This window comes from Chiloscyllium plagiosum, unplaced genomic scaffold (assembly GCF_037043375.1).
Source record: "Chiloscyllium plagiosum isolate Xiang-an unplaced genomic scaffold, Cpla_swu_hap1 HiC_scaffold_11, whole genome shotgun sequence".
Taxonomy (NCBI): domain Eukaryota; kingdom Metazoa; phylum Chordata; class Chondrichthyes; order Orectolobiformes; family Hemiscylliidae; genus Chiloscyllium; species Chiloscyllium plagiosum.
The window spans coordinates 13349498-13363947 of NW_028270149.1; the positions used below are offsets into that span (position 1 = coordinate 13349498).

General features: G+C 40.9%; 1 protein-coding gene across 1 annotated transcript in view; it reads right to left on the reverse strand.

The window, feature by feature from the left end:
* LOC122557430 (LON peptidase N-terminal domain and RING finger protein 3-like) overlaps positions 1–13715 on the reverse strand; it is a 43678-nt gene extending 29963 nt beyond the window's left edge. Inside the window, exons 1-4 of the mRNA XM_043705158.2 lie at positions 12956–13715; positions 7183–7301; positions 6937–7059; positions 5846–6001 (exon numbers count right to left, since the gene is read on the reverse strand). Of these exons, the coding sequence (XP_043561093.2) occupies positions 5846–6001; positions 6937–7059; positions 7183–7301; positions 12956–13583 (1026 nt within the window). The 5' untranslated portion in view covers positions 13584–13715. The remainder of the gene's footprint in view (positions 1–5845; positions 6002–6936; positions 7060–7182; positions 7302–12955) is intronic.
* Positions 13716–14450: the final 735 nt, after the last annotated feature.

Consider the following 14450-nt stretch of genomic DNA (forward strand, 5'->3'; position numbering starts at 1 on the left):
TCAAAACTGTAATGGTGAGGTAGGGGATGGCATTAAACAGGATATTAGAGATGCATGCATCAAGGCTGATATAGTAATCATGAATGATCTTATTCTACCTATAGACTGGGGAACACTTTCGAAATAATATTATGGCTTATGAATTCCTGGAGTACACATAGATGGATTATTAGAACAGTGTTTTGATGAATCAATTTGGGGCAGACTATCTTTGATTTGGTTTTGTGCGATGTGACGGGGTTAATTTACGATGTTGTTGTGAGAAGGCATTTTGGAAAATGTTCCAGTTGCATTGTAGAATTCTTCAAAGGAATAGAAAATGAAGTCATCTAATCCAAACCTATGGTCCTAAATCTAATCAAAGGAAAGTACAAAGGTATTGATGGGTGAGTTGGCTGTGGTAGATTGGGTAACTTCATTAAAAGCCATGTCAGTGGACTGACAATGGTTAATATGATGTGGAGGTGCTGGCGTTGGACTGGGGTGGACAAAGTTAAAAATCACACAACACCCGGTTATAGTCCAACAGGTTTATTTGGAAGCACTAGCTTCCACAGCACTGCTCCTTTATCAGACAGCTGTGAAGTAAGATAATAAGGTACAGAATTTATTAGAAAAATGACAGTATCATGCAACTGAAACATCTTTTGCACAAACCTAGATTGCTGTTAAGTCTCTCATCTTTTCGAATGGGTTACAGGTTTCGGTTCATTAATATGTAAATCTCAGGACTTCTTTGTTATCTCCAGAATGTGACTGGAAATAGGTTCTGAGATTTACATATTAATGAACCAAAACCTGCAACCCATTCTAAAAGATGAAAGACTTAACAGCAATCTAGGTTTAATAAATCATTTCAGTTGCATGACACTGTGATCTTTTGCTATAAATTCTATGTCTTATGATCCTGCTCCACAGCTACCTGATGAAGGAGCAGCGGTCTGAAAGTTAGTACTTCCAAATAAACCTGATGGACTATAGCCTGTGATTTTTAACAATGGTTAATATGTAAGGAGCAAATGCATGCTTTCCATCAGTTATACATTCCTTTTGGGCATTGAAACAGATCATGGCCCAGCCATGATTAACAAAAGAAGTTACAGAGTCAGAGAGTCAGAGATGCACAGCACGGAAACAGACCCTTCGGTCCAACTAGTCTATGCCGACCAGATATCCCAACCTAATCTAGCCCCATTTGCCAGCACTTGGCCAATATCTCTCCAAACACTTCCTATTCATATACCTATCCAGATGCGTTTTAAATGTTGCAATTGTACCAGCCTCCACCACATGCTCTGGCAGCTCATTCCATACACGCACCACCCTCTGCATGAAAACGCTGTGTCTTAGATCCCTTTTATTTTCTTCCACTCTCACCCTAAACCTATGCCCTCTGGTTCTGGACTCCCCAACCCCAGGGAAAAGACTTTGTCTATTTATCCTATCCATGCCCCTCATGATTTATAAACCTCTGTAAGGCCACCCCTCAGCCTCCGACGCTCCAGGGAAAACAGCACCAGCCTATTCTACCTCTCCCTTTCGCTCAAGTCCTCCAACCCTGGCAACATACTTGTAAATCTTTTCTGAACCCTTTCAAGTTTCACAATATCCTCCTGATAGGAACTGGACACAATATTCCAAAAGTGGCCTAACCAATCTAAGGTCTCTTTGTTCAGCAACACTCCCTGGGAGCTCACCACTAAGTGTATAAGTGCTGCTAAGATTTGCTTTCCCAAAATGCAGCACCTGACATTTATCTAAATTAAACTCCATTTGCCACTCCTCAGCCCATTGGCCCATCTGATCAAGATCCCTTTGTAATCTGATATAACCTTCTATGCTGGCCAGTACACTTCCAATTTTGGTGTCATCTGCAAATTTACTAACTATACCTCTTATGCTCACATCCAAATCATTTATATAAATGATGAAACATAGCAGACCCAGCACTAATCCTTGTGCCACACCACTGGTCAAAGGCTTCCAGTCTGAAAAACAACCCAACACCACCCTATGTCTTCTACCTTCGAGCCAGTTCTGTGTCCAAATGGCTTGTTCTCCCTGTATTCCATGAGATCTAACCTTGCTAACCAGTCTCCCAGGGGAACCTTGTTGAACGCCTTACTGAAGTCCATATAGATCACATCTACTGCTCTGCCCTCATAAATCCTCTTTGTTACTTTTTCAAAAAACTCAATCAAATCCGGGAGACATGATTTCCCATGGACAAAGCCATGTTGACTATCCCTAATCAGTCCTTGCCTTTCCAAATATGCGTAAAACCTGTCCCTCAGGATTCCCTCCAACAACTTGCCTACCACTGATGTCAGGCTCACTGGTCTATAGTTCCCTGGCTTGTCTTTACCGTCCTTCTTAAACAGTGGCACCACATTAGCCAACCTCCAGTAGTCTGGAACCTCACCTGTGACTATCGATGATACAAATATCTCAGCAAGGGACCCAGCAATCACCTCTCTAGCTTCCCACAGAGTTCTGGGGAACACCTGATCAGGTCCTAGGGATTTATCCACTTTTATTCATTTCAAGACATCCAGCACTTCCTCCTCTGTAATATGGACATTTTTCAAGATGTCACCATCTATTTCCCCACATTCTATTTTTACCATGTCCTTCTCCACAGTAAACACTGATACAAAATATTCGTTTAGTATCTCCCCTATCTCTTGCGGTTCCACAAACAGGCTGCCTTGCTGATCTTTGAGGGTTAAAAATGCGTTGTTGGAAAAGCGCAGCAGGTCATGCAGCATCAAAGGAACAGGAGAATCGACGTTTTGGGCATAAGCCCTTCTTCAGGAATGAGGAGGGTGTGCCAAGCAGGCTAGGATAAAAGGTAGGGAGGTGGGACTTGGGGGAGGGGCGTTGGGAATACAATAGTTGGAAGGAGGTTAAGGTGAGGGTGATAGGCCGGACAGGGGGTGGGGGCGGAGAGGTCGGGAAGAAGATTGCAGGTCAAGAAGGCGGTGCTGAGTCTGAGGGTTGGGACTGTGAAAAGGTGGGGGGAGGGGAAATGAGAAAGCTGGAGAAATCTGCATTCATCCTTTGTGGTTGGAAGGTTCCTAGGCAGAAGATGAGTTGCTCTTCCTCCAGGCATCGTTGCCATGGTCGAGGGGCCCTATTCTCTCCCTAATTACCCTTTTGTCCTTAATATGTTTGTAAAAACCCTTTGGATTCTCCTTAATTCCATTTGCCAAAGCTATCTTATGTCCCCTTTTTGCCCTGCTGATTTCCCTCATAAGTATACTCCTACTGCCTTTATACTTTAAGGATTCACTCGATCTCTCCTGTCTATACCTTACATATGCTTCCTTCTCTTTCTTAACCAAACCCACAATTTCTCTCATCATCCAGCAATCTCTACATCTACCAGCCTTTCCTTCCAACCTAAAGGAATATACTGTCTCTGGACACATGTTATCTCATTTCTGAAGGCTTCCCATTTTCCAGCCATCTCTTTCATTAGATTCAAAGAAGGGCTGCTCGAAAAATTGGCAAGCCTGAGAACATATAGTTTATAATTCAGTGAAATAGGACAAAGGTTAATTAAGAGGGGAAAAACAGAGTATGAGAGTAAATGTGCAAGGCACATAAAAGCAGACTATAAGATTGTCCATAAATACTGAGAAAGAAAAAAGATTAGTTTATCAATTTAGGTCCCTTTTAGACTGAATCAGAAAACTGATAATGGAGAACCAGGAAATGGCACAGCAATTAAACAACTACTTCAGTTCTGACTTCAATGAAGAAGACATAAATAAATTCCCAGAATTGCTGGGGAAGTAAGGTCTTATAGAAAGGGGGAATTGATGAAAATTAGTATTAGGCAAAAATGAGTGCTGAAATTTATGCAATTGAAAACTGATGATTCCCTAGGCTCCTAACAGAGGTGGCTACAGAAGTAATGAATGTGTTTGCCTTCAAAATGTTTGTAGATTCTGGGACAGTCCTGGCAGTTTGGAGAACGGCAAATGTTTAAAAAAGGAGGGAGGGAGAAAACTGGGAATTACAGACCAGGTCGCCTAACATCAGTAGAGGGAAAATATTTGAATCTATTCTAAAGAATGTGATAGTAGGGCAATTAAAAATACCAATAGAAAGATAGCATGGATATATAAATGAGAAATCATGGTTGACACACCTACTAGAGTTTTTTTTGAGGATGTAACAAGTACAAAAGATGAAGGAGAGCCAGTAGATGTTGTGTATTTGGATTTTCAGAAAGTCTTTGATAAAAATAACAGGTCATTGCACAAAATCAAAGCACATGGGTTGGTGGGAACAGACGAGCGTGGATTAGGAATTGCTTAGTAGACAAAAAAAAAAGAAAATAAATGGATCATTTTCAAAGTGGAAAATAGTGACAAGTGAGGTCCAACAGGAATCAATGCTTTACAAGCTTGCGAATGACTCAAAACTAGCTGCGAGTCAGAACGATGAAGAGGACATAAAGCGGGCTCATGGAAATCTAGACCAGTCAGAGAGTGGGTACATACATAGCAAATGCTGTGCAACTTGGACAATTGGTTGGGAATACAGAATGGCAGAGTATTATTTAGTTAGTGACAGATGGGTTAAGGTTAATATACAAAGGAACCTCTTGCACACTGGTCACTGAAATTTAGCACATTGTGCAGCAAGCAGTTAGGAAAGCAAATGGTATGTTAGCCTTTATTGCAGGAGGGTTTAGAACAGAAGCAGGGAAATCTTACTGCCACTGTAAAGGGCCTAAGTGAAACCACACCTGGAGTATCATGTGCAGTTTTGGTCTCCTTATCGAAGGAAAGACATAACTGCCATTGAGACCGAAGGTTAACAAGACTGATTCGGGGAAATGCAGGCTTTTTACACGGGGACAGGTTGTGTCATCTGGGACTGTATTCACTGAAGTTTAGAAGGTTGGGAGGAATCTCAAGGAAGCAAATAAAATTCTTTCAGGGCTGGGCAGACTTGATGTAGAGGTGAGGTTTCCGGTGACTGAAGAATTTAAAATGAGGGGTTACAGGCTCAGGATAGGCTGAAATAAACCTGTGAAGTTCTTTCTCACAGGAAGATGTGGTGGTGAAGTCACTGAATATATTTCAGAAAGAAACAGATTTCTTGAAGCTGAAGTGTCAAACGGCATAGGGAGAGAACGGCAGTGAAATAGAGTATCAGCCATGGTCATGTCGAATAGCACAACAGACTTAGTGGGCCAAATGGACGACTCGCCATTTTTTTTGAGGATGGCAGATCTCCTTAGCTAAAGGACATGAGTGAGTCAGATGTGTTTTCCCCAAATGATAGCTATCATATGATAGCTGAGATTAACTTTATATTACAAATTGATGAAATGAATTCAAAGTCCACCAGCTCACATGGTGGGATTCAAAACCCATGTCCCCACAGCTTTAGGCTGGGTCTCTGAATTGCAACAGGATTGTGGTTCTGTGGAACGTTAACTCTGATTTCTCTCCACAGATGCTGCCAAACCTGCTGAGCCTTTCCAGCAATTTCTGCTCTTTTTCTGATTTACGACATCCTCTTTAGTTATTTTCTTTAACATTTCCTCTAAATTACAAGCGCAATGACAATACCAGTACACCTTCAACTCCCGTCGGCATCTCCTTCTTTGTTTCAGTCAATTTATTGAATATACTCCTGTGAAGCACTTTGAAACATTTCATCATGTCAAAGGAACTATATGAATGCAGCTTTATTCATTAAGTGATTCATTAAGATTAAGAATGCTTTGAGGCATAAAGAACATTCTGAGAGCAACCTCTCTTTTCATCTTTCACTAAAGTATCTGTGTTCAGCGTGAAAATTGAAGATGTCTTATTGCACATACCTTGCACGAATTTTCAAATACATTGCTCGGATTTCTAGAATTCAGCGAGTTCAGGACAATTCCCTTAATTCGTGATCGTGGAGACATAAGCTGCATTATGTCAGGTAATCTTTGATGTATATTTTCAGCAATGGGTGAAAGCAAATCACACAGGATCTGGAAAGGAGAAATAAAGGAGCAGGATTTTTCTTTGTTTTAACAACAAAAACTGGTTTCAGCATCTATGACTTGAATTTGAATGCTGCTTTCAAGTCGTTCTGAGATTGAACTGTTCAAGTATAACTGGTTGAAAAGATATAACATTACAATTTTTCATATGTTTCATAAGCTTTAATAAATGTTAGATTTGGTTCAGGATCAAACTTCATGCTTAAAAGCATTAGATGTAAGCCAGCAGTAGACAAAAATGCTTGAGATATTGTGCTAGAAAAAATGTTATTTGCATTCAAGAATGAAATGAATTTCTATTGTTACATTCTGCACTAAGAAACAATCAAAGTTGAGTTTAGAAAAACAATCCTGCCTGAGAAAAGGGGTTAACTTTCATATAAAGGGAGTATAAAAAGTGAACACAGGAATTAGGGACAGGAGTTCACTTCCTTTATCCTACTCTTTCATTCAATAAGATTATGGCTGATCTGATTGTGGTTTCAATGCCATTCATGTCTACCCCTCATAACCTTTGACTCCCTTCACCAACAAGAGTCACTTAAGCCAATTAAGTGAGCATCAACTTAAAATTAGTACTCAAACAATAATAAGTGATATCAGAAAGCATTTTTAATACAAAGGACAGTGGAAATCTCGTATTTTTGCCCCCAATAAGCTTTTGTCTAATTGCAAGTTTAGAAGAGGTTGATAAAATTATTAAGGAATCAAATGAGTAATCAAAGTCATGATAAAGATTAGCCATAATCTAATTGAGTGGCAGAACAGACTCAAAACGTCTTTTGTTCCTAAGTAGTCTATCATTACTAACTTAATCTTAAAATATTTCAATCAAAAGTTGCGAATTTACACTAAATTATGCAGCCTTTATTTTGTATATATAATCCAAGTGTTCCAGTTTGACTATATGAATGCTTCATTACCTTTTGGGCTTCCATTTTTGCTGTTTTATTTTCTGAATCTAAAGCAATACAAATTAGATACTCCTTCAAAGCTTTGTCCATTTTCTGCAGACCTGCTAGCGCTTGTGCTTTTCTTAAATGACCCTAGCAACAAAACACACCAGTTGTTTAGGATGCACATATCGATTACCCTGCAATATAATTAAAATGTTATAATGACAAAACAAACAGAACAACGTAGAGTATTTGAGACGTTTAAAATCTCACTTTAGACCAGAAAGGCTGGATGATACAAGCAGCAGTTCCATCGCGCAGCGCATCTTCAAAGCATTTCAGACTTGCATTAATCTGTGCACGGTTGCTTAACAGCAAATGGTCTTTGGGGGCTGAAAATAAAACACAAAGATGACAAATAATTGTCACTTTATTCATTAAAATTGTCCACAGCTTCACCAAGGGCCTGTTGAGAGAATAACTCCATCTATACTTTCAACTATCATAAAAGTCAACTTCCAAGTTTCAGTATTCCTCTTTCTTGTCAGTGTTTAAGGTCAAAATAATTTAACTTTTGTTCTTTCCAACATTCCTTGTTGCTTATGTAAGGATATCTATGGATATTTCACTTGGACGTAACGTCACATATTTGTTGCTCTCTCCGTTGATTTTCAAATGGTAAATTCAATTTCCAAAGTAATTAGATTTGGATGTCCTCTTTCACTGTGGCTGGGACAAAATCCTGGAATTCCTTCCCTAATGGTAATATGGGTCTACCTACAGCACGTGGACTGCAGCAGTTCAAGAAGGCAACTCACCACCACCTTCTCGGGGAGGACAGGCAATTCCCACGAGTGAATAAAAAGAAAACTGAATTCCCACGAGTGAATAAAAAGAAAACATTCAGCCAAATGTGTCTTCACCAGCTCAACAAAGAAGCCTCATTACCTAATGCCAATCTCTTGCCTTTTCCTCATAAACTTTCTTATTATTTTATCCAAATAGTCATCCAATACCCACTTGACTATCTCAATCAAACACACCAATTATTGTTAACAGGATTCAAATCTTTCAGAACGGATCCTCTGCTTCAACTTTATTCTAAAAGTTAATAATGAATCAGTGATGTTTATTGCAACATGACTCAATCAAAGAGATTGCCCATCAGTAACCTGAGAACGGAATAAAGATACAATACCGTCTCGTCATTTATAGTCATGCATAAGTAAAACAATATAAAAACGGTCACAACAAAAAGACTCTTATCAAGCAGATGCAAAACCTTTAAATATTTTTAAGGCAGAGGTAGATTGATTCATGATTACCAAAAAGATGAAAGGTTACCGGGAATGTTGGGATACACACACACATATCAAATCGAAGTGAAAATCGGTTTAGCCATCATCTTATTGAATGGTCGAGCAGTCTTGAAGAGCAGAGTAGCCTACTGTTGTTCCTTAGTTTGAATATTTGTAAATTCCAAACCATAGTACAGATGGACTCGACTGAAACAGAGTGACCACACTTGGGCAACCGTGTCATGCACCCTCACTCCAGGATTTCTGGCCATCAAAAATTCCAAATCCGGAACAAAGTAAACAGACGTGCATACCAAAACCATCTAACCATAAGGCAAAGTAGATCATTCAGGCCACTGAATCTGCTTCACCGTTCAAAAATAAAGCTGTCCTCCCCACCTGAGAATCGAACCCCAGTGTCCCGCATAACAGGCAGGGATGAGAACCCTGATGTACTGATAAGGGTCATTAGCCCTGAGTGATTCATGCCTTAAAACCAGAAATAGACAGTGATGCAAGCAAGTTGAAAACTTCATCTCAGTTACACCAACTTTACCTTCAGAATAGGAAACTTGCTTCGTTCCAAGAATATTTTTTCTTGGAAGAAGAAAGCCAGATACAAATTTGAATTTTGCTCTCCACCCACGGATATATATTTATGAACGCATAATTTATGTTAAAAGATGACTATCTTGGTTGCGACTTATTTTTCTCACTGTGACCAAACAAAAATCGGGTACATTCATCAGCAAAGGAATAAACGGAGGAGGCTATTACCCAGATCTGAAATGACAAAGTCTTCAAAAATTCATTATGCAGGTGATAAGTTTAAAATCATATGATTATGCCCATGATTGAATTGGCTACATTTTGCCAATTCTCAGCCTGCAGCACTGGATCAGGCAATCGATTCAGGCAATCAAATGAAGTGTAGCGCTCACCAAGGAATATTCCAGAATGCTGCTCTTCCTAATGGCCCTGGGTTTTTATCCTGTCCTGACACTGCCTATGGGACGGTCAGTTGCAGATGGGCTCAAAGAAAGTGTCTAGTTATGAAATTCTAGCCACCATGAGTTTTGGTGTAGGCTTGATGAGTTTGTTTATCCTTTTTTGTAATCACTGACTTGTCTTCTTCTGATTGATGCTTTCCAAAGACAATTGTAGAACCATAACTACAGCAGTGATACAGCAGTTTCTACCATATTTTTGGGTTATAATCCTCACCCCTTTTTGGAACCGTCCTGAATCAGACATATTGCATGGATAATAATTTTCAAGTTGAGGTAGAGAAAGCCAAATCCCCACCTGAGACTTCTACCATCAACACCCTTTTATATCCTTCCCCTCTCCAACTTAAAGCTATGCCCTCCAGTTTTGAATTCCTCTCCCCCAAGGAAAAGACCTTCACTATTCACCCCATCTATGCTCCTCATGAATTTATAAACCTCTATGAAGTCACCCCTCATCCTCTGACACTCCAGGTCTATTCAGCCTCTCCCTGAAGCTCAAACCTTCCAAACCTTGTGTCGTCCCATTTCCCTACCCCAGAATCAGTCGAAGCAAACACTCAGAGACACAGTATGATTTTACCTCCTTCACCTTTATTCCAGGCCCTGGAGGGAGACAGAACAATTGCCCATGTGCACAAAGACATGAGTTCTCGGTCTTCTCTTGAACGGCATATTCTTAAGGAAATACATCGTCACTTACAGGGAGCAGCATCCAAATAAGGCAACATCTACATTAATTGGGTGACCATTACAATCGGTGAGCATCAACAGTAAAGATTAAGCCACCTGGCATTATACAATGGATATTCTTAACCTTGTTAACTGGCATTTCATAATGGATGCTTTTCACTGTATTAATTGGCATTATATAATGGATGTTTTTCACCTCATTAACCCCTTGCCTGCAGCACCTCACTGTTTACTGCAAGTTCTTAACTGGTCAAAGTCATGCAAACTGAGCCTTTGTTACACAACCCTAAGCTTAACACTTTCACTATCTGCTCATCAGGTATACAAGAATGTTGTCAGTGAGAAAGTTTAAATCTTTTTTGAACCCTTTCAGTTTTCACAGCATCCTTCCCATCCAAAGATGTGCTGGTCAGGTGAATTAGCCAGACTAAATTGTCTATAGTATTAAGCGTTTTAATCAAGGACAAATATAGGGCAGGGAATGGGTTTGGGTTGGTTACTCTTTGGAGGGGCAGTGTGGACTTGTTGGGCCAAAGGGCCTGTTTCCATACTTTAGGGAATCTAAGCTAATCTATAGCAAGGAGATCAGAATTGCACGCAGTATTCCAAAAGTAGCCTAACCAATGTCCTGTACAGCCACAACATGACCTCCCAACTGCAGTACTCAATGCACTAACCAATAAAGGCAAGTGTACCAAACACTTCTTCACCACTCTGTCTACCCGGGACTCCACCTTTCAGGAACGATTAACCTGCACCCCAAGGTTCTTTGCAAGGTGGGATATGGGCCAAATGCTGGCAAATAGGACTAGATTAATTTAGGATTTCTTGTCAGTATGGACGAGTTGGACCGAAAGGTTTGTTTCCATGCTGTACATCCCTATGAAATTATAAACCTTTTTGACAGGTTTCAATCACATTATATCAGCCCAGGTATCACAAAATTCTAGGAATCACTCTTCAGCGACTAACTCTCCAAAAAGGTATCCAAAATTCATGAGTTAGTGACACAAAAGACCAGGGAAGACAATATAACTTTGAATCTATATTAAAGAACAGAACTTCCAATTTACAGGTTGGTGACTCAGTCACACATAACATTATCAGTTTTAGAAAAAGGGATAAAATCCAATCTTATTTCCAATAGAGAAACCAATTTTTAAATCCAAATATCATAACTGACAGCAAAATGACTCTGACCTGGTTAAGGGAGAATTATCATTGCCTTTCTTGCAGTTGTACCTTAAATGAGAGATATTGGAGAAAATCCAGTAAATCTAAAAATCCAATGTGTTTATCCATTTTATTTATAAATGTTTCTAAATGACAATGAGGGATTGTTACATATGATTAAGGAATCAAAGTAAAATATAAATAATTCATAATTATGACTATCATAGAAGGCTATTGCACTCTTGTTCGAAGGCTGTCCCCCATTTTTTTCAAAAAAGGCAATGTTTTAAAAGACATTTGGCTAAGTACATGTATAAGAAATGTTTGGAGAGATATGGACCAAAAGTAGGCAGGTGGGACTAGTTTAGCTTGGGATTGTGGTCAACATGGACTGGTGGGACCGAAGGGTCGGTTTCCACGCTGTATGACTCAATGACACTATAACCATTTCTTCCTACAAAACTTCAACACTGCTAAAAAGAAAGACATGTTGCTGAAGTTTTTAAACTTTGCATTCATCGAGGCAAATGCTCAAGAAAGCCAAATGTCAAAGGAATACAACGATTTCAGTAACCTCTCTCTCTTTACAGCCACATTCAATGTTGTATTACTGTAAATTTCCAGGAAAGATCTGTGTTTCTTTGCTAGCTCAGGAAACCAGTTTTGAAGCAGAGTAGGAAGCTAATGATGGTTAAATGTGAATAATGCATTGGACTGTGTTTGAAGATTAAGGAATTAGTAACTTAGTTTGGATTTAGATTTGTCAAAAAAATCAAATGACCGTGATTTAGGGTTATCAGCATAAAATTATTCTGTCAAATGTTACACAGCGATAGCTGGCAAAACTATTTTCTCAATATTTTACTTTGCAATAAGTGTTGTGACTTTGGAAGTGAATCCATTGTTAGGCTAATGAGCTTCTTCTTAAAGACTGCTCTGTTTAGGAGCATGAGGTAAACGGTATTAGGAAGATCAAACCTTAACTTTTTAAGCTTTGAAGTATTGATTCTTTCATGTTGCTGGGCGCATTATAGAAGGATAAAGTGTGGTCCAAAATAACGTTTTAGAACTGTTAATGAGTGCGATTATCCGCCTTTTAAAAACCTCTTTGAGAGAGGCGTCTAACTGGGAAGTTGTTACTGCGACAGAATGTTCCTAAAGCCATATCTTTTTAACATTTCCTATTTTAAATTCATTCAAAACACGCACAAAAACGCAGTATAGAAACCGATTTGCAAATAAAAAGCTTCAGGTATTAAACTGTCTGTTTGACCCAATTTTCCCACCCAGGTTACACAACTGTTAGTCTCCAAACCTAGGACTCTGACAAACGGCCAGTAGGCAGGACCTTATGCAACACACCCTGATAACTCCAGAGGTTTGCTGGAGAAACTCAGCAAGTCTGCTAGCCTCTGTGGACAGAGACACAGAGGTAACGTTTCGAGTCCAGTGTGGATTCCGAGGAAGAGTCTCGCCATCAGACCCGCTGAGTTTCCCCAACAAACTCTGGGTCTATTTCAAAATTTCCAGCATCCGGAATACTTCGAGCTTTTTTTTTTAACCTTTCCATTAACCTCCGGGAAACACTCTCCCAATGCCCGTTCCCATTAAATTTCGACCTGGTCATTTAAAAAAAACACCATCAGGTTTATTTTGCCAGTGACAATTTAGGGTTGAGCTCCCTCACTACATTATGTCAAACTTAAACGTGCAACAACATGAAAAAAAAACCCACTTCAACCATCTCCCTTTTGAAATGAATGCTGAGCAACTTGTAGACTTTCAGAAGTTTTAAGAACGGTCGCCCCCAAATTCACACACTCCCGAAGAACTGAAGGCAGCAGCTGACACACAGAATGAACAGCAAGACATTACCTAATACAATAGCTTGATGATATTTCTCTAAGGCAGCCAGGGGTTTGTTTTTCTTATATAAGCTGTTGCCTTCGTGTCGGAGGGCGAGTGCTCTGGTCTCCGTCACGAAGTATTTGCCTAAGAAACTGTTCAGGACCACGTTGACTCTGTAGGGTCCGGCCGTGGGGACTCTCTCCTTGCAAACTTTGCAGCAAGCCCTTACGCTGTCCCGCTCCTTCTCCAAGCAGTTTTTGCAGTAAGTGTGTCCGCAGCGGAGAGTGACCGGCTCGAACAAGGTGCCCGTACAGCAGCGGCAGCTCAGCAAGCCCACGCCCGGAGGATCGCCCTCTCCCCAGCCCTGACTGACCCTCAGGCTCCGGGCGAGGTAAGCCACCAGTTCGCCCAGGTGCTCGGCTCGCAGGCTGCCCTGAGCCGACAGGAGCTGGTACTCCTGGAGCGCCTCGCTCAGCCTCTCCGCCAGCACCAGGCAGCGGGCACGTCTCAAGCGGATCTCCTCCGGGTCGCCCCCCGCCTGCTGCTGCTGCCTGGCCCGCAGCTGCCGCTGGTAGATCTCGGCGGCCAGTTGGAACTCCCTCGCCTCCGTAGCCAGCTCCAGCATCACGTCCAGACCCCTTCCTTGTGAACCCATGGCTGGAGTAGACCAGGGGATGGTGCAGGGGTGGGGGTTGAAGAGGAGGATGAAACCACCTTCCACCCCCCCTTTAAATCCAAACCCACGGCTCTCTTCCCCCCCCCTCCCACTGAAATCAAACCAGCTCTCCCTCACTCTGACACCCCTCTCTCATTTATTGCCTGGCTCCCAACCCTTTGAAATGCACCCCCTCCTCTTCCTTTCCAATTCCTATAGAGCAAGGGAACGCCAACCACAATGCAAAAAAAATGTTACATAAAGCCCAGAATCACATGACAGCCATCCCCTGCCTCCTATTGGCCTGAGTCAGACTGTTACAAAACCAGTAAGTTCTGTAACATTCTGTTTATTTTGAATTATTTTATTTTGGGGAGGGGGGGGTGTGGGGGTGGGTGGAGGGATTGCCGGATTGACATCTCTCCCCGCCCTCCCCGCTCCCTCTGAAGCTGTTTTTATTTTACTCCCCACAGCTATTGACAAACTGTGACAAGTCACCATGCACAGTGCTGTGTACAGTATACACACACACACACCCACTTGCCAGAGCTAAATATTTAATCTGCGCGAAATAAAAAGGCAATGCAGTGCACCAGCCCTACAATATATCACCCAAATATTATATTGATAACCCTCTCCTGAATGCTGGCGTCTGCTTTGAATTTTTTTTTAAATAAGTGGTTATGTTTTATATCAAATCTGCAATTACTCCCAACTGTTCCTGCATTAAAACTAAAATACTGACCGACCCACATCTTGCCAATATGCTATAACAGAGGTGAGATTCGCTGCCTGGCTCAGCTGGCTTGCAAAAACACAAATACATTTGCTAACCTGCTTGTTACTAAATGTCGCCCACAATTTGGA